The 18171-nt window shown below is 51.1% G+C and overlaps 6 protein-coding genes across 6 annotated transcripts; 3 read left to right on the forward strand and 3 right to left on the reverse strand.

The window, feature by feature from the left end:
* Positions 1–5087: 5087 nt before the first annotated feature.
* LAESUDRAFT_764031 (uncharacterized protein) lies at positions 5088–5869 on the forward strand (the record flags this gene model as incomplete). Its single annotated transcript, XM_040913370.1, has 3 exons — positions 5088–5114; positions 5169–5306; positions 5648–5869. The coding sequence occupies 3 exons, from the start codon at positions 5088–5090 to the stop codon at positions 5867–5869; spliced, it is 387 nt and encodes a 128-aa protein (XP_040758845.1).
* Positions 5870–7295: 1426 nt separating this feature from the next.
* Positions 7296–7741, reverse strand: LAESUDRAFT_764032 (uncharacterized protein; the record flags this gene model as incomplete). The annotated part of the gene is made up of 3 exons (XM_040913371.1): positions 7296–7445; positions 7518–7573; positions 7639–7741. The coding sequence occupies 3 exons, from the start codon at positions 7739–7741 to the stop codon at positions 7296–7298; spliced, it is 309 nt and encodes a 102-aa protein (XP_040758846.1).
* A 1429-nt stretch (positions 7742–9170) lies between these two features.
* Positions 9171–10408, reverse strand: LAESUDRAFT_687167 (magnesium-dependent phosphatase-1). The gene is made up of 8 exons (XM_040905945.1): positions 10246–10408; positions 10125–10165; positions 10017–10062; positions 9853–9960; positions 9695–9801; positions 9573–9634; positions 9474–9519; positions 9171–9420 (listed from the first exon to the last, which is right to left on the reverse strand). The coding sequence occupies exons 1-8, from the start codon at positions 10284–10286 to the stop codon at positions 9290–9292; spliced, it is 582 nt and encodes a 193-aa protein (XP_040758847.1). The 5' UTR covers positions 10287–10408; the 3' UTR covers positions 9171–9289.
* Positions 10409–10470: 62 nt separating this feature from the next.
* LAESUDRAFT_664641 (uncharacterized protein) lies at positions 10471–12508 on the forward strand (the record flags this gene model as incomplete). Its single annotated transcript, XM_040905138.1, has 5 exons — positions 10471–10711; positions 10827–11113; positions 11433–11570; positions 11961–12093; positions 12417–12508. 5 exons carry the CDS (start codon positions 10471–10473, stop codon positions 12506–12508), a joined length of 891 nt encoding a protein of 296 aa, XP_040758848.1.
* Positions 12509–13381: 873 nt separating this feature from the next.
* LAESUDRAFT_495611 (uncharacterized protein) lies at positions 13382–14466 on the forward strand. Its single transcript, XM_040902686.1, has one exon. It carries the CDS (start codon positions 13534–13536, stop codon positions 14287–14289), a length of 756 nt encoding a protein of 251 aa, XP_040758849.1. The 5' UTR covers positions 13382–13533; the 3' UTR covers positions 14290–14466.
* Positions 14467–14643: 177 nt separating this feature from the next.
* On the reverse strand, positions 14644–16458 carry LAESUDRAFT_764035 (uncharacterized protein; the record flags this gene model as incomplete). The annotated part of the gene is made up of 4 exons (XM_040913372.1): positions 14644–15804; positions 15860–15883; positions 15940–16011; positions 16072–16458. The coding sequence occupies 4 exons, from the start codon at positions 16456–16458 to the stop codon at positions 14644–14646; spliced, it is 1644 nt and encodes a 547-aa protein (XP_040758850.1).
* Between the last annotated feature and the right edge of the window lie 1713 nt (positions 16459–18171).

Consider the following 18171-nt stretch of genomic DNA (forward strand, 5'->3'; position numbering starts at 1 on the left):
TAGTGGAGAGTAATACTTGATCTCCAACTTTGAAAGGTGCGGGTCGTACGGATTGATCGTAGTACCACTTCATGCACTCAGCTGCCAATAGAATGGCTGCTTTTGCTTGCTCTTGCGCTTCTACTCGTGCCTGCATTATGGAATCTAGCGTATTATGCTTTATAGGGTCCATTATTGTTGGTTCTGCATGTGGATGTCTACCATATTCGACAAAGAATGGTGAATTCTTAGTGGCTTCAGAAGCCTGATTGTTATAGGCAAATTCGGCAGTTGGAAGTAAAGTACTCCAGTCTTCCACGCGTTTATCCATATAAATATGAAGATATTGCTCTAGCGACTGATTTGTTCTTTCAGTTTGACCATCGGTCTCCGGATGATATGCGGACGACATTGTTGATTGTATCCCAAGGAGCTTGCATACTTCTTGGAATAATACATTTGCAAACTGAGTACCTCTATCTGAGATAATCTGTCTCGGAAGACCATGCTGTGTCCATACCCTCTCATAGAAAGTACGGGTAAGGTCTGATGCTGATACCTCATTGGTGATTGCAAAGAAATGCACTCGTTTGGTCAAACGATTGACAACTACCATAATTGCGTTGAATCCATGGGATTCTGGTAATTGAGTGATTAAGTTGACAGAGACAATTTCCCAAGATTCTGTTGGAACCTCATTTGGCTGTAATTCCCCGTATTTTGGCTGATTGATGTTCTTGTTGCGTTGACAAAGGTCGCAAGAACCAACATACTTTTTGACGTAAGTGGACATTCCCGGCCACCAGTAATTACGAGATAACATCTCATATGTCTTCCATCTTCCAGGATGACCTGCACTGGCAGCTTCATGATGACACTGAACGATTTCTCATCCAAGTGATTCCTTATTATCTGCTTTCGGCACATAGATTTTGCCTCAGTATAATAATATCCCACTTTCGAAGTTCCAGTCTTCGAGTCCTTTCGAGAACTCTCGTTGTCCTTTCTTGAGTAGTTCTTGGTATGAGTTATTCACATTGTCGTCTTGTAGTGCCTCCTTGATCTTGTCCACCAAATCATGATCTGTGACGACTGCAAGATGGGTATGTTGAATAGCTTTAATCGTGAAATATTCCGGTTTGAGCAGAGTCTTGTCAGAATTATCGAGATTTACCCCCTCTTCGTGATCTGGCCTCCTGGACAGAGGATCCGCATGATGCATTGATTTCCCTGGTTTGTGATGTAATTGGATGTTGAACCGTGTAAGATATAGTGACCATCGAGCTTGCCGCCTCGTCAGCTTTTGTGCTGATTTGAAATAGGTTAAGTTCTGGTGATCGGACCATATTTCGACTGGGAGCGGATGACCTTCGACATGTTGTCGGTATTCTTCCAATGCTCGAATAATTGCGAGCATCTCTTTGTCATAGATTTCATAGTTCCGCTCAGCCTCATTGAGGCTTTTCAAATAGAATGTGATTGGATGCCACAACCCATCGTCTTTGAGTTGTTCGAGGCATGCGCCAGTGGCCAAATCGCTGGAATCTGTTTCTAACCGGAATGGATGCGTATCATCCGGTAATGCCAGAATTGGAGCTGTTGTAAAGCTTTCTTGAGAGCATCGAATGATTGTTGTTGCTCTTTGCTCCATACCCATTTCTGATCCTTTCGTGTAAGGATATTGAGTGGTCGAGACTTTTTGGCAAATCCTTCAATGAATCGACAATAGAAATTTGCGAACCCAAGAAAAGCTTGTACTTGCTTGACCTTCTTGGGTTCAGGCCAGTCGAGTACACCTGCGACCTTTTGAGGATCCATACTAACCTCACGTTGAGAGATAATCATCCCTAAGTACTCAATCGAGGGCTGTTCGAAAAAGCACTTTTCTGGTTTGGCAAAAAGGTCGTTGTCCCGTAATCTTTTAATTACCTCTTTGGTAATCTTCCGATGTTGTTTCAAATCGTTAGTGAAGATTAGGATATCATCGAGGTAGACGATCACGTGACCTTCCCGAATAAGATCATCTAAAATCTCATTCATCATGTGTTGGAAGGTGGCTGGTGCGTTACAGAAACCGAAAAACATAACCGTGGCCTCGTATAAACTGCGATGCGTCACAAAAGCTGTTTTCCATTCATCACCCTTGCGGATGCGAACATTGTTGTATCCCCATCTGAGATCCAGCTTGGTGAATATTGACACGTTACTGAGCTGATCGATAAGCTCGCTTATTCATGGAATAGGGAAGCGATTCTTCTTGGTTATAGCATTAAGTTTTCGGTAGTCTTGTACCAGTCTTAGTGTGCCGTCCTTTTTCTTGACAAAGAATACTGGGGCAGCAATAGGTGATTTCGATTTTTGAATGTAGCCTTTTGCTAGGTTTTCGTCGATCCATGAATCTAGGGAATTTCTTTCCTCCGGATTCATAGGATAGAGTTTGCTTGGTCGTGGTAATTCATGTTCTTCTTCAAACTCGATTGCATGATCATAAGGCTTTTGAGTTGGCATCCTTTCAGATGCTTTCTTGGAGAAGACATCACCAAATGAATGTAGATAATCTGGTACTGGTTTTTCCCAAGATTCTACTTCATTAATAACCTGATCTTCTGGGCTGCCAGTGTTTGACTGGGGTGCCGCTTCTTTCAGGTCTTCTTCTGGTTCAGCATAGCCACAATCTGCTATAGAAAGTATCATGCGGGCTATTTGTTCAGCTTCGGGGTCGTCCATTTCGACCCACGAGATGATAGGATTTACTGCATCGATGTTGTGTCCATTAAACATTCGGAATGCAGTTGGCTCCTCATCTGCCACTTGTTGTGCTCATTGCGAGATTTCTTCAGCTTCCTCTCTCGCAATGGCTTGTTGTTTTTTACGAAGCCTCTGGTGGTGACACGTACTCGGGCATCGTGAGTATTTCCATTCTCCAGCTTGCCAGTTGATTTCTGGATTATGCTGATGTAAGTATGACATCCCAATGATCATGTCTAATTTTCCAATGTCTGTGACTAGCAGACGATGGGTAGAACCATGATCTCCGACTTTGAGGTATGCTTTTACATAGTCGGTTATTTCACCATGTTTATTTTGGGATCCGTCAGCATTGTACACCTTGTACGTTGTATTAAGCTTGAAGGTTGCGATTCGATTGTTCTTTACGAATCGCTTGCTGATGTACATGGAATATGCTCCTGAGTCGACTAAAGCTTCGGCGCTCGATTTTTTGCCGTACACCCATAATGTAACTGGTAAATAGAATGATGATTAATTTGGAGACGAATTCTTTATTGTTACATTATCATCCTCTGCGTTGCGACGATCTACAGAGGTGTCTGATTCGGGTGCAAAATGTACAGGTCTTATATAATGTTCTGGGGACTCTGACGAGCTGCCTACAGATCCCCTTTGAGAAAACCCTTCCGATCCTTCCTTGAAGAGCCCTCTCCCACCTTCCTTGATGAACTGGATCCATTCGCCCTCAAGGCTAATCTTCGTCCAACTCGGATGCATCAGGCTTGCTTTCCGAGTGGATGCTGCGGTCGCTGATATGCGCAGCTGTCTCCTTACCCTTCCCCTTAGTCTTAGAGGAAGAGCTCTTCTTTTTTGGCTTCTTTTCTTCTTCGGTATCAGAGCTTTCGCTCTCTGCATCTGATGAAGCAGAATCAGATACTACCTGTCGCGTCTTGGACGACTTGGATTTGTTCCTGGCGTCGTCCTTTTTCTTCCCGTCCTTCTTTTTCGCAGCTGTCTCTTTTTCCTTCTCAATCTGCCTCTTGACATGGTCCAATTTGAAACAATCGGTGCAATACTTGCCGAAGCGTTTCGACGATTTGAAGAATGTCGGCTTGTTCTTCTTGCAGTTGGCGCAGACCAACTTGTCGTCTTGCACGCTTCGCGCTTTGCCCGATTTACTTTTTCTCTTCTTCCCGACTGCATCAACCTCCATAGCATTCGGGTCCTTGGTTTCGGCCTTGGCGTGGTGGCCTTCTCGTTGTAGTGATGTGAATATCCGGAGTGCGAATGTAAGGAACTCGGTCCACTTTTTGGGCCAGTTGTCCTTAGTGGTGTCCACCAACATGAGCAGCCACGTTTTCTCCGGAATATGTTTCTTGATTTTTTCGATCAAGTCTTAATCCGAGAAGCCCGTACCGGTTGCCTTTGGACGGAAGTCTTCTGCGAACTTTCGGAAGTCTCGATGATCCTTCTTGATGAAGGCTTCTAACTCCATTCACTTCTTGTCGTCCTTGTCCAATGATTCATATGCCGTGCGAAGTTCAGCGACGAACTCCGCCCAAGTTCCTGGTGCCTCATTATTTTCGTTTATTTCGGTAATCCAATGTCGCATGTATTCGTGTGCTCCTCCTTTCAGGAGCAAGAGGGTAGACATAATTTTGGACTCATCTTTTGTATGTCCAGTATATTTCAACCAGAGCATAACTTGTTCGAGCCAATCATCGAGATTGACTCCGTCCTTAATGCCACCATATTTTTCTGGTTGGTCAATTTTTACGCCTTTACCCTTGCGACCAAATGACGGCTCATCGTCGTCGTCCGTGTTGTCGACATTGTTACCGCCTTGCCCTGCTTTCCATCCCTGCGTAGATGCCCATGCACAAAGTCGATCATGTGATTTCTTTAGGTCTTCTCCTTTCGTTTGGAGATCCTTGATTTCATCGTCAACTGCCACAAATGCTTCGTTAGTGGTCTTGTTTTCCTCAAGTAAAGCTGACGAGGTTTTCTCCAAGTCTGCGATTCGAGACTCGGATTGTTGACGATGTTGGTCTAAGAAGACCGTCCGATTGTGAAACTCCGTGGTGTTACGTTCCATTGTATGCGCTTGGCGCTGGATAAGATTTTCGTAATGCGCCACCATTTGTTGACGCATCTCTTCCACCACGTTTGTGACGAGATCGACTACCCAATTTTTTACATTTTCAGGTATATTTGCATTTGGAGGCACCGTGTCGGTGAGGGCTTGACGAATTATAGGATTCGGGGGTTGCAATACAATATTGAGTCGTGCGGGAAGCTCTGGAGATGGAGCACGAGAGAAGCTTGGATCATTTGGGGTGGAGGTCGTCATCTTACAATTCTTCCTCTATCTCACGAAGATGTTCTTCGAACTCGACGATATGTCTGTTTGCGATCGTGGCCTGTCGGGCAATTACTCGTTCTGATCATTGGTTTCGCAGCAAATGAAGGTCTCGATAGATGACCTTGACGAAGGGTTGCCACAAAAACCTGGTCTTGTCCCGAACTGCGGGCCACTGATGATTATGATGGATATCGCAAAGACGTTCGATTTCTTCGAGCCAATCGACGAAGCTATTGTAAGCTTCAGTGAGACGATCTTCGGGTTCTTCGGTTCCGATAGGGATATAGCAGATATGGACCGCGACGTTCCTCCAATCAAATTCTGAATAGAGTTGAAGGGCGTATATGTGATATACGTCGTGGTAATCGATGTGAAACGTGTCCTCGTATGTAGCAAACGCTTCTCCTGCTCTGTCTCAGAGAACTCGTGGAATTGAATCCCAAAAATAATCGAAAGTGTGACCGATTGGATTGATGTGCTCGAAATTATCAAGATTGTTCGAATCGCCTGATGAAGACATATACAAAATGATATTCATATCTACAGCAAAGGTCGCCCTGTGACCTGTATTCCTAGACGATATTTCTGGATAATATCTCTGATTATCCAGCGAGCTTCTCTGCCCTGATGCTTCCTTTCCTGGACGTAGTTGCAGAAGTCGCGAACCACGTGTTGGTGAACGAACGAAAGCTTGAACTCCACGATGTCAGTGCGGATGGACTCGAGCTTGAGTATGAGATGCTCGAGGTCGAAGATGTCGTGGTCATCAAGCTGACGACGATATCGTTTGGTGAGTAGGATACGAATCTGTCGAAGGGTACCTTCGACGCGCTGAGTCGAGATGATGGAGACGGTGAGAGGATAAATGAAATGAGACCCAGTAGCGGTCTCGACGTATGTCCCTTGATTGAGATCTGGACCAGATGGTCCTGCAGGTAGTCTCGTTCGCCTGATCGAGGGAGTCTGGATAATAGAAACTGAACTAGTGCCGCGAGGGGGCCGACCTCCCGTAGAGATGTGTCCTGGCCTTGGCAGGGGAACTCTTCTGGAGTTCTCGCTCGAGGATGACGGATGACACCGTCGATGCTGCGCAATGCCTTGGTGCAGCTTACGCTGGTAGAGTCGGCGACTGACAGAACGTCAGGTGAAGATATGACACCACTAATGTGCGGGTGGACGTGCGAAGACACAACACTGTGGTGAGTACGCTGGGCAGGCACTCGAGGCAGGTAAGATAAGGAGACTTATTCTTCTATCACAAACTTAGGATGCAGAGCGCCGACTAAGCCTATGACCTTATGATCAAACACTTACTGACTGTTGTCGATGTAAGGATGGACACAAAGATAATCAAGGTAAAGCAGTGCCTTGCAAGTGAGCACTGGTAACACTGTATGAAGAGGCGTAGCAGAGATGAGAATAAGTCTGGGGGACTTATGCGTCTCAGAGCTCTGGCTTATATACATGAGCGGAGGGACCCTTGGTACCCTGATACCCCAGAACCGCTAGCTAATGGACATTGTCTGATTGGTTACCACTACCTGTCAGACTATGTGTGTCATGCATGCCGAACCTCCGAACTACTTAGTAAGACCATGATAATGGTATTGCCTGTAATGGCTACATCTCCGGTGGCGTGGTATCTATCTACCTCGTGCATGTGAACTAATATCCCCTTAAGAACATATCTCCGGTGGCATGTATCCCCTTCGTTGGATTCTTCCGGAGTCCGACCGTGGCTTCTAGGTGGGATGATATTACTGTATAAGTTAGGCTTACCTAATACCAGCGCTACTTGTCACATGTGTGGATATCATGTGATATGTCACGTGACTAGACCTGGACCTTCGGGGCACCTAGGACTGTTAGTACTTCGCGTACCGGTTCGTTCCTTTCTGAACAGCCTAGCGCTGATGTCAAATGATGTCTTGGTCACGTGCAGAGGTGAAAACGTGAAAATCTGTGACAGTCTGAGGATTGATTGCAATTCACATATGCTCCCTCTTTATCAGCAATGGGGAAGATCGGAAGGATACCACCGCAGAAGTGCGTGAAAGTGGACGGCAGAACAGCAGCTTGGAGATCTATATCGCCATACCTTCAGATGAATCGCAATGATTTTAATGTCCAATCGCTTACTGTGAGCAAACCAACACTGTTTTCCACGGGGCAAGGCGTTTGACGATGAACTCACGCACTGAGATTTGATTGCTCGTGTACCTCGTCAATGCTTCCGTAGTGACTTCGAAGGCATTCGCGGTGATGGTCTGCAGTCTTGCTCCTCCGAATCGCTGTTGTTGGCACCGCAAAGCTGTACGGTCGCATATTCCTCATCATATGTTGCAGGCGAAGGCACGAGATTGAACATCGATAACTGCTAGAAAGCAGGTGTGGAGGAAAGATCAGTCAACATGCATGTTTCAACTCCTAGAAATCTGTTACGCACCCTACGATTCCTTCCAGGCGCTATCCGTTTCACGCCTCTGAAGGGTGAATGGAACTCTGGCAGTCAACGGTGCTAAATGATCGTGAACTGTCGAGTGTGCCCATGATTTCGCGCATCTCACGTAGGGCCGGTATGGGCATCCAGTCGACGAGGGCATTGCGCCAGTCGAGGGGCAGGCTGCGTACGATGCGCGAGATAAATGGGCGGAGCATGATGATGCGCATCGCTGTCAGGCTTCCACCGTGTATCGACCCGTTACGCGACCGATATGAGTCTCGCTCCCTCCTCCTTCACCGCAGAGACTTCGCCTGTGCTGGGTGATGCGACCTGTTCAGCGACCGACATGAGTAGCGCTCCGTGCACCGATGATTCCTCATTTTTGTATCCATCCTTTCTCTCTGATTTGAGACGGGTCATAACACAGTCGTGATGCAGTTGTCAGAAGTTCATGAATGGTCGTTCTACCACAAGTCTACGCTAACGTCCACGGCTAACGTCCACACTAAGTCTACACAAGTCTACACTACATTGAGTCCATTAGCTGCTACATTATTACACTAAGATGCGTGCGCAAAGAAAGCCTAGGAGGTGGAGCGGAAGTGAGAGAGAAGAGGCGTCCATAGTGAATCCGCAGGTAATTCAAGGCCTCCAGTTTAGGGCCGGTCTGATGGGATCTTTGATGGAGCGCCCACTGCCTATTTGAGATGCAGCCACTGCTGCGGTGGCATGGGTGCCCACTGCCGATTTGAGACGCAGCCACTGCTGCGGTGGCGTGGGTGCCCACTGCCTATTTGAGATGCAGCCACTGCTCCAGTGGTGTGGGTGCCCACTGCCCATTTGAGACGTGCAGCCACTGCTGCAGCAGTGGCCTGGGTGCTCCCTCACTTGGCCAGTCTGATGGTATTTGCTGGTTTGCCAGAGTGCCCAGGCCAGTGCAGCAGTGGCTGCACGTCTCAAATAGGCAGTGGGCGCATCTAATGAGTGGCTAAAGCAGGCCTCTGGCTTTTAATTTTGTATAGCTGTCTCGCTCCGTACCAAGATTACTATGAAGGTCACCTTCATCTGCTACTGGGTATTTTATATATGAGATGGTTTTATATTCAAAAATGTATGATTACATTTAACAGCACTCAAAATTTAAATTTATTTGCTATTGGGCATTTTTATATGTGCGATGTTTTGGAATTCAAAAACGTATGTATAACATTCAACGGCATTCAAATTTCAAATGTCCTTGGTGAGTTTGAAAATGGTGTCATTTTTTAAAATATATAAATTAAATTTCTTCCTCTAAAATATTATATGCAAATACTTAATATGGAATGTGGGAAGGAACCGTAGCAAATCGAGATCACAAAGGCAAAAAACCTGTACACATTTGCTAAGCATTTGCCACGTGCGCAAATCGCTTCGTGTCTGCGGTGAATCATTGATTGAACCCAGTGTCGTGAATGCAGGCTAAAGGAGACGCTCGAAAAGAAGACGGCGAGACGCAGCTGTTCTCAGCACGTGATTTTCGCGACGCGACGCGACGCACGCATGGACCTGCCGCGAGAGGTCTCTCGCCTCCGTGGGCCAGCTTATGATTCCTGCACGAAAATTAAAGAGAACATTATCGCAAGGACGTGATCCCCACTTGCACTCCTGCTGACCCTCCTGACAAGCTTTGATGTTCATTAGTACTGTTGTGAAGTGATGCTACACATGCCGAAGCTTTTATTGTCCTTGTCTGTATACAGTTATTGCTCGTGACACCGTTTGGAATCCTGAAGTCAACTCTGTTCCTCGGTTACATCAGCCGCGTCCTCGATGACCTTCATCAGATGCTTCTTCCGCCAGGTATCTAGCCCATGTTGAAAGGTGCGTTCGTCTAAGCCATTGGCAGCCAGGCAGAATGTCACGCCTGTAGCTCATGAATCAACGAGGTGCACAACGAGAAATAATGTCACGTAATACCAAGAGACTCAACGTCGCTGTTTCTATGTTCATCGTCGAAGAACAGCTGTGTGGGATAGATCAGCTCAGACACTCCTCGACAACTGGCTCTAAGTTCACCATTTCCGAGTAGGGTAGACCCGTCTTCTCGTGCAGCTTCATGAAATGTTTGACCTTAGACCCTGCAGGAAAGTCCATAAATACGCTGCAGCCTTGCCAATGATCTCGAGGCAGCGACAAACCTGGATAAATTTCCAACTGATCGAAGTATTTGATGGCAGGAGTAGGGGACGAATGCCTCTCGCCAGCCTTCGGAGGTACGAGGAGCATCGACAGCGCTTGGCGTGCTCTAGGATGGATATCAGCAATAGTTCGTGGCTACAGCCCAGTTGGAACATACACATCAGGAGCATGCGTACGAGAGCATGTAGCAATGATGACTCCAGCTTCACGCAGTCGATGCAGGACGTCGGGAACATCGTGATAGAACTCGATCTCGCGGTTATATCTGCATGGTGGGTATCAATGTGCCATGCGGCCAGTTCAATCTGAGCAAGCACGCACCTGTCCCGCACGCAATTCAACATCTTCCCATCCGACCGCAACGGTGCTATCATACCCGGATTTGATTGAGCATGATGTGCTGCAACAACAGGGCAGGAATATCCGTACGAGTGATATGGGTGTCTATCCAAAGATCCCATAACGTGTAACTGTGCTAATGGGTCCCGCAACGCATGAGGCGATGAGTGCTGCAATAAATGATAGCTTAGAGATAGCGTAGAACGCGCACTCGAGATCCATTGCAATGAGCTTCGGGAGTCTGCTTGTCATGATGATGAAAGTGAGGAACAAGTGAGCACAGTGATTGGCGCGCTCGGTCTCTGCTACAATCTTGACTCGCTCGACACCGCTCTTTCCATTCTCAACTCGAACGCATATACCTCTGAGGTGCATCTGCTGCAGTCTCAATTGCTCTGTTCGTCAGTGTTTACAGCAGGACCTGATGTGTGACCCGATGTCCTCTGAGAAGGAAGGCCCGCCTGAAAAGCGCACGAGGCTAGACATGTCTCCTTCTCGTTCTCCCAGCGTAGTCGAAATCAGTCTATCGGAAGGTACAAAGAAGGAGCCTGTGGATGTGGAGGATGTAGAAACGGAAGAGGAACACTGTAGCATCTGTCTTCAGCCGATTGCAGACCGCACAGTTGTTCCTACATGCTCGCATGAGTTTTGCTTCGAATGTCTTCTCATCTGGACCGGTGAGTGTCATTTTCGCGTCGCATCAATGGGGAGCGTGAAAAGCATGCATTCATAGACCCATACCACCGTTCCGAACGCGCTCACTGACTGCATAATCGCTGCTCACTCATGCAGAGCAATCGCGCCGCTGTCCGCTCTGCTCGCAGGCCATTGGGGACTACCTGATACACAACATACGCTCAAAATACGACTATCAAAAGCACTACCTCGCTCCTCTTCGTGCATCGCCACGCCTGTCGGGTATAGCAGGGGCCGCTCGGCAGGACGCCAGGCGTCGTGCGCAGAGTCGGCGGGAGCGAGAGTGGACCAGGAGACAGCGCAGAGTGCAGGAGGAGGCAGACGAGTTAGAGACCGCTATCGAGAAGCGGAGATGGGTCTATCGGCACCATCTATATGCCAAAGTGAGTGAATTACTGCTTTACATCAGGAACACGTTCTGGCAGGACGGTCTGGAGCTTGTGAGATATGCTGATATGCCTCTACCCCGTCCTATACCATTTCATTCTGCTCGGGAACTGGTCACCTTTGCCCATTTATTCTTCTGTCTATGTCGCTTTTTGTGTATATTAGGCTGTTGCAGGCCCCGCATTTGGTAACCGACGTTGGGTCCATGTCCAGATGAGGCCCCCCGTGCACTTATTCATGCCGAAGCTATTCCCCAGAGGACTTGATGCTCGTCAGAAAACCTCTGCAGCATGCACTGACGCATTGATTTGCCAGCATGTAGCATCCAATCCCTACACTCGCTATAAACCGTTTCCGACACCGGCACAATTCGCCGCATCTTCTGAGCTCGTGAGCCGTGCTACCGTCTTCTTGAGGCGAGAGCTCAGGGTATGGGTGGGGCTGGATGTGGAGGTGCGCTCGGTTCTTCAAATTTCACTCAAGGTTTGCGGCTAACGGTCCGTTTATGCATCAAACGCAATTATGAATACTCAATCATGGGCCGATCTATGTCCCCTCAACGCACTGGTGTACCATTATTGTCGAACTGGCGTTGGCGCTTGTTTCTCCACGTGAACACGCTCCCCTCTTCTTGGCTGCACGTCGTTCAATGTCGCGCATGAACATGCTGCTCTAATGACTGCTCTTCTGTGGACTTCACCGCTCTTCTCAACGTAAACTTCCTCATTGAACACCCGACCTTCTCCTCGGCATGTGTTCTTCCAACAATGTGCCTTATACAAACCTTACTGCTGACGTCTTGTCTAACCCCTCATTCGCTGCATGGATTATGCATTGGGCTAGTTCCTTACCACATTCACGCTATCTCTCATGAAATCGCTGGACATCCGCTCCGAGCCCGCCGTGAGGCTCCTTGCCGAATTTCTGGATATGGATAGCGGTGGTGAGCGCGTGAACGCGGAGCATTTTGCGCATGGTGAGTAAGCGCAACCTTTTGTTTTCGCATTCATGAGCCTGTTGGAAAGTTACGTTATTGTGGCGATGATTGTATTTCATCGTCGGTCAGTCTGGCTTCCACTCAGCTGCACGTTGCACAGCGAACCTGTGCACTAGTCCACGGGATCCCGGTATTTTATATAGATAGGCCACGGGCCCTGCTGCGTCCTCATGATTGCTAGCAGGGTCGTCCAGAAAAGCCATAGTCTTGCGTCAGAATGTTGTCCCGGACTTCTCATAGACGCACTCCTAGTCATTCTCCTCCTCTTTGGGATAGGTTCTAACCGTTGTTTCCATCTTCAGAATTGTATAGTTATCTCCGTTCTCCGTACCGGGATTTAGCCATTTATGACACGGTTGTTCAGGTAGGTCGTCGCGTTCGTTTTTGCGGCTGAAACCTTCTGGAATGCTCACAGTCTGCTCTACTACTCTAGTATGACACTCCGGAGGGTGTTCCACCGCCTTTTGTACCCGAAAGGAGCAGCCGCTGGGTGTCGCGATCACGTTCCCACTCGCGATCAAGATCACGTTCGCGGCCCCGCGAACTTTCCCACCGCAGGCTTCCTTCGCGATCCCCCGAACATGTTGCTTCGTCTTCGTGCTCGCCTACCCGCCGCCCACCGTCTGCTCCGCGAGCCCGACACGCTTTTCCAGGCACTCAGGGACGTGAGTCGGGTCGGTCAGCAAATGACGTAGCATCTACTTCTCGTGAGCCAAGTGGCCCTGGGCGGGACTCCGGGCGTCCTCAACCTGTCCAGCGGTCTGAACGGCGAGATGATGCGGAGAGCCGCAAAACCACTGACCTAGCCAGCGGATTGCGGCGATTAAACCACGGCAATTCAGAGAACACCTCAGGTCCGCAAGATCGGCAGGAGAAAGCGAGTGCGTTCGCACGTCGTGAAGATGTAGATCGGTCGCGTACCGGCGGCACTCATACATCCAGGCGAGACGACTCTGCCACAGGTGCAGAGAATGCCGGCACAGCCAGCAGTAGCACGCTCAGCGCGTCTCATGAAATGTCGCCGGGTTTTGCCAATTCGCAGGCGCCAGATGCGGCGCGCATTCTAGACTTGGGTTCTGGTCGTGAGATCAAAGGGGCTGCGCAGGTACCTGAGGCTATACCATCGCGAGGAGCTGCACACGGTGTTGGTCCATCGAATAACGCTGAACGCGCACGAGCTGAACGCAAAAGACCTGCAACAAGAGTTAGAAACCTCAATCTATCGGAGTCCGTTCGAGCCCACTTATCTATTCGTGGTGCTTCCTCCAAGCAGCGCGACGTTGTAGCGGGCGACAAGCATGGGCGTGCAGTTGCATCCGATGTTCCTTCTTTATTGCTACGGCTATCCGATCCAAACTCACCGCACACGGCTAGACCGTCTGCTTCGGCCTCCGAAATTGCCTCACGTAAGTGCGATGTATGGTCTTGCGCAACGCGACTAACCATTTCCTTCTGCCTGTCGGTGCATCTCCAGACGACGCATATGCGGTCGGCACGGAAGAAAAACTTGCGTCCGCTGCGCGCGATAGTGTGCTCGGCATCGCGACCTCCCAACTATCAACCGACACCACCCTACTTGCGCAGCAACGTGGCTCTGAGTCAGAGAGCACGCGAAGCACAACCGCAGATTCTGGTATGGAGCACACGGGTGAGTGTCAAAGCCGGTGTCATATATTTTGCCTCCGGTTACTTCCACAACCAATGCGTTCTCGAGCAGGCATCGCCTCTGCGGCCTCGACTGATCTACGCGCGATCCTGCTGAGCAAGCTCGCGCGTGAGAAGCGTATCACCAGCATCCCGACCGCATCGCATGACAACCCTTCCCAGCCTTGCAATGGCCGGTCGCCCTCGGTCGAGAAGGCATCCGACGTGCTAGAGCCAGGTGACGGAGACGTTGCAAGGCACGTTCGGAGCGACGCGGCTGGCCCACAGGGATCAAGCACTGAGATCGATGACGCAGAGGCGCGACTTCGTAGGCGTGCTCAGCTGCGAGTGCGATTTGCAGCCCAGAAGAAGATGGCCTCTATATCCGGGGATCTACCCGACGAGAAAGGCATTCATCACACTGATCATAGCTCGGAAGCACATGGTGGCATTGGCGAGCGATTAGCAATGGCTAAAGAGGATCTACTTCGGCGCAGACTACAGGAAAGAAGGGAAGGCAGCCATCCGTAAGTCTGCCGTCTTTAGGCACAGCACAATGTATTGAGATACTACAACTACTTTGATTTGGACTAGTGTATGAACGAAAGGCGAATAACACACGGGTACTAATGTTGGTGCACGGGCGACTATGATTCGGTCGCTTTTGGAAATGAGGGTATTTCTAAGGCGATCCATTAGGTATCTTTAGGGTCCCATTAGCCGTATAGAGTGTAGCTTGCGAAGGAAATTCCGAGTGAAGGAGCGATTATTTGGGTGTACTGTGTGAGTTGGAGAGCCGCTACAAGGGGCATAGTCTGGATTCATGAGAGACGTCGAATGCGAAATCGTGGAAGGAAAGTGGGAAACGAGAGCCATGATAAGCCTTCAGCGGCTTGCGTATTGGTCATTCGTGTAATCGTCGTTGAAGGAGCGCGCTGAACGTCTCGGACTGGTCGGAGAAGACACTATCCCGGAGGCAGAGGGGTGTGGCTGGCCGGGACGGCCCCGAGGAGACTCTGAGATGGGAATAAAGGGAGGACTGCCGGCCACGCGAGGCGAGCGGGACGGGTTGAGGATTGGCGGAAGACCCGTGTTGGGCTCCGACGAGATATTGCTCATGAGCGCAGCGGCCTGTCCGAATCCAAAAGCGTAGTGGCTGCCCGGAGCCGAAGCGGAGGACGCGCGAGGACGCGAAAACGGCGAAAACGCAGGGTCGTCCCACTGCGGACGAGGCTGCAGCGTGAACGGCGGAGGGATGTGCAGGGCAGCATGGCGTGCAGACGACGAGGACGAGGAGGATGGTTCTGGTTCCGGCGTGCGCCACCGACGAGAGTGAGGATGATCGGCTGCTGATGGCGGAGGCTGAACCGGCTGGAAGGGGCGGAAAGAAGCGCCCTGGCGGTTGCTGGCTTGTGGCACATGCGCGGAGTCTCGTTCAGGTCCGAGCACGAGCGGCGGCAGCGCGAATGTGTACTCCCTCTGCTGCATCCTCAAGTCCTCCGAGAACGGTCGCGCGTGTCGCGACGACGACGACGGCGGCGGCGGCGGCGGCGGAGGCACGCGGGCGGCGCGCCACGCCTCCTCCGCCGACGTAGCAGCTTGGGACGGTGAGAAGGGCTCAGCGGGTCGGAGGGCGTGATGATACCGCTCGAAAGAACCCGATCGCTCGTGAGAACGAGCAGCGTCGCCCGCTTCTCTCGGCAAGCTGTATTGCGTCAGAAGCCTGCTGGGCCCAGGGATCCCGGGGCCTGACAAATGCGTCGAAGCCGCCGAGCTCGAGTGGCTCTGAGGCACAGGTGCCTCATGATGGCTTGGACGCGCCGAGCCCGCAGTGGATGGCCCGCCCCGCCCGGGCAGGTCCCCGAGGGGGGCCACTGCAAAGTGCATGAGCGGCGCTTGAGATGAGCTCCCGGATGGCCCTGCAATGGCGCCTGCGTCGGACGCGCTCGCAGCCGGAGGCGCATTTGTGAAAGGCCCGAATTGCGGTGGGCGCGTGAGGGGTGCGCTCGTCTGTCCTCGGGGACGCCTTGCCTTTTGGCGCTGGTTCTATACAAAGGCCATGGGTATGAGTTCTCTTCCCATCCACAGGGAGAGTGTGCACAGGTGGACTTGCCTGGAACCAGATCTGCGGGAACGTCAAGAACTGTGCTATCAACGCGAGATCGCAGAGACGATACACACCTGCACTTTGCGGGCGCTGAGACCGATTGCGCGGCCGACCTCTTCGCGCATCGCCGTGGTGGGGAATCGCGACTGTAAATCAGAGTGTTTTTGAGCAAACCCGGCGCTGTAGAGGAGGTGAGGAAGTCATACCTGCGCCAAGAGAGCGTGCAGCACTGCAGATTGGTGGGGTGTGGTGAGCGTCCTTGTGCGTTTCTTCTTTGGCGGGGCAGGCGCGGGCTGCGCGCCCTCGGACGAGTGGCTCGGCCCCGCCTCCATCTCGGTGTCCGCCATCTCTCCCTGCGAGGAGGACATGGACGGACTGGAACGCTCCCTTCCGTGCTCCATACCTCCTCTTCCCGCCCCCTCAGGCCGGGGTTGACCGGTCATTTCGTGAGAAGCTCCCGCGGCGGCGGCAGCGGGAGTCGTCTCGCTCGTGGTAGCTGAAGCCCCCCTTGAATCGTTAGTTGTCGAATGCGAAAAGAGTGTACGTATAGTAGCAGAAGGAGACCGCTTGGGGCTCCTCTGTTGGTCGGACATATTGCTAGAGGACGGGGGCCGTGGTGTCGGAGACTGCGTAGAAGAACAAGATTATCATGCGATAGACTATATTGTGTCGGATTAGTTGAGCGAAGGTACGTCGTCGAAGGAAATGAGGCCTTCGTAGGAAATGATACAAGATTCGGGGGGCTCCAGGGTCATCGAGCCTTCGGGGAAGGGGGAGTCGCCAAAGACGCGGTAGAATAGTATAAATACGCTACAGGGGTGTGTGGGTGGGCGATCGGGGACCCGATGCGCGGACATGCATTAATGAGCTGAGCAAGCGCCTTGAGAGAGAACAATCGAAATCAATTCTCTGATCGCGCGGTGCTCGATGCAGAAAATGACTGCCAAAACGACCTCTGGCGATATTTCCGTTAGGTTCTTAGAGCGCTATGCCTCTTTTGTCTCTATAACGCCGAGGCCTATAGGAGCCACCATCCGCCGCTTGGCTGCGACGACAGAAGACGGTTAAGACCATTTAGCTGGGCACCAAATGCAATCTAGAACTAATCACTTGAGCCTGAACACATTCCCCGATGCTGTCCGGTATGACTACGCGCGTTGCTCTGGCGTCGCGTTGCAACGTGGCAACCGCAATATCACCCTACCTCCTCACCGTCTTGCGCGCGCGCAAACCGCCTTGACGGCTCGACAGTCAGATATCGCGGAACACACGGATATTCACTTACGAGGCGCTGGTGCGAAAGACAAAAATTGAAAATGCGGCGAACAAACGCACAGCTTGAAGCGTTCCGAGGATTACCACTATAACAATGCGTGGCGGACAGAGCAGACCACGTGGATGAGTGCCTGATATGGAAGTGTGACGATCGAGATCTGCGCTGCCCAGATTGCAGATCTCGCTGGCGTAAGTGAGTCAACGGTCGTCCGGGCGCGCTGTGCTGCAGCTTGTCTCCATGAGCTTTGACGTCTACCTGTTGCGAGGCGTCCATCCCCATGTCGAGCCCGGCGCTGAGCCGCCCCAGTTGCTTAGCACCAGCTGTATTTACGGAATATATTACCCATGATGGCAAAGCACTCGGATTATCCGTGCAACTCTATGGGAACGAGCGCCCAGACGGGAACGGAATTCGCTGCATATCCGCATCCGTTCCTGGATATCGAAGCGACGTCAGATTATGCAGGGAAGTCGAGCAACTTAGTTTGGGTGGTCGGTGTTTACGCCGGGCCGTTGCCATCCGCGAGCGTGGCCTATCGCCGTTGTGCGTCCAAGTTTGCATGAGAGCGCTCTGATTTGTCGTTGGGCGGAAGCATTTGGGTGTGTGGGAAGGCGCAGGCCACTTGGGTTCTCGCATATACGACGCCGGGAGAACGATTCTGCAGGACAGGCCGACGCAGCGTTGCGTTGCACGTTGCGTTGGGAGGAATGGATACCCGCGCATCCCGAGAGGTCGATGGGGTGTCAAGGTGACTGTACATTCGCTGCGATCAGGGCAGGCACAGGACAGGGAGGGGCGGTAGAGAGGGTCGCGCAAACTAGGTTCGATGGCCGAGTGTGTGCGGAGTCGCTCGGGAGAGGGGATGCGATCACCAGCGTATGGCGTATGACACGTTCGGTACAATGTGGGTCGCGCGCCGCGGTCGGCCAGCACCAGACGCATCTCGACGCAGCCAGAACTGGACGTTGGAGCACGCTGTACGTACGTACGTGCGTCTGGCGATCTATAGACTATGGGCCATCACGTCAGG

This window comes from Laetiporus sulphureus (genome assembly GCF_001632365.1).
Source record: "Laetiporus sulphureus 93-53 unplaced genomic scaffold LAESUscaffold_66, whole genome shotgun sequence".
Lineage (NCBI taxonomy): Eukaryota > Fungi > Basidiomycota > Agaricomycetes > Polyporales > Laetiporaceae > Laetiporus > Laetiporus sulphureus.

What these genes read in the sequence shown, in the direction of transcription:
- LAESUDRAFT_495611 (XM_040902686.1), top strand. Translation starts at nt 13,534, where the DNA reads ATGGTCTTGCGCAACGCGACTAACCATTTCCTTCTGCCTGTCGGTGCA.
- LAESUDRAFT_687167 (XM_040905945.1), bottom strand. Translation starts at nt 10,286, where the DNA reads ATGACAAGCAGACTCCCGAAGCTCATTGCAATGGATCTCGA. An exon ending in GATAGACACCCATATCACTC is followed by an intron (nt 10,063 to 10,124) that starts GTACGGATATTC and finishes CGGGTATGATAG; the next exon opens with CACCGTTGCGGTCGGATGGG. An exon ending in TTGAATTGCGTGCGGGACAG is followed by an intron (nt 9,961 to 10,016) that starts GTGCGTGCTTGC and finishes CCCACCATGCAG; the next exon opens with ATATAACCGCGAGATCGAGT.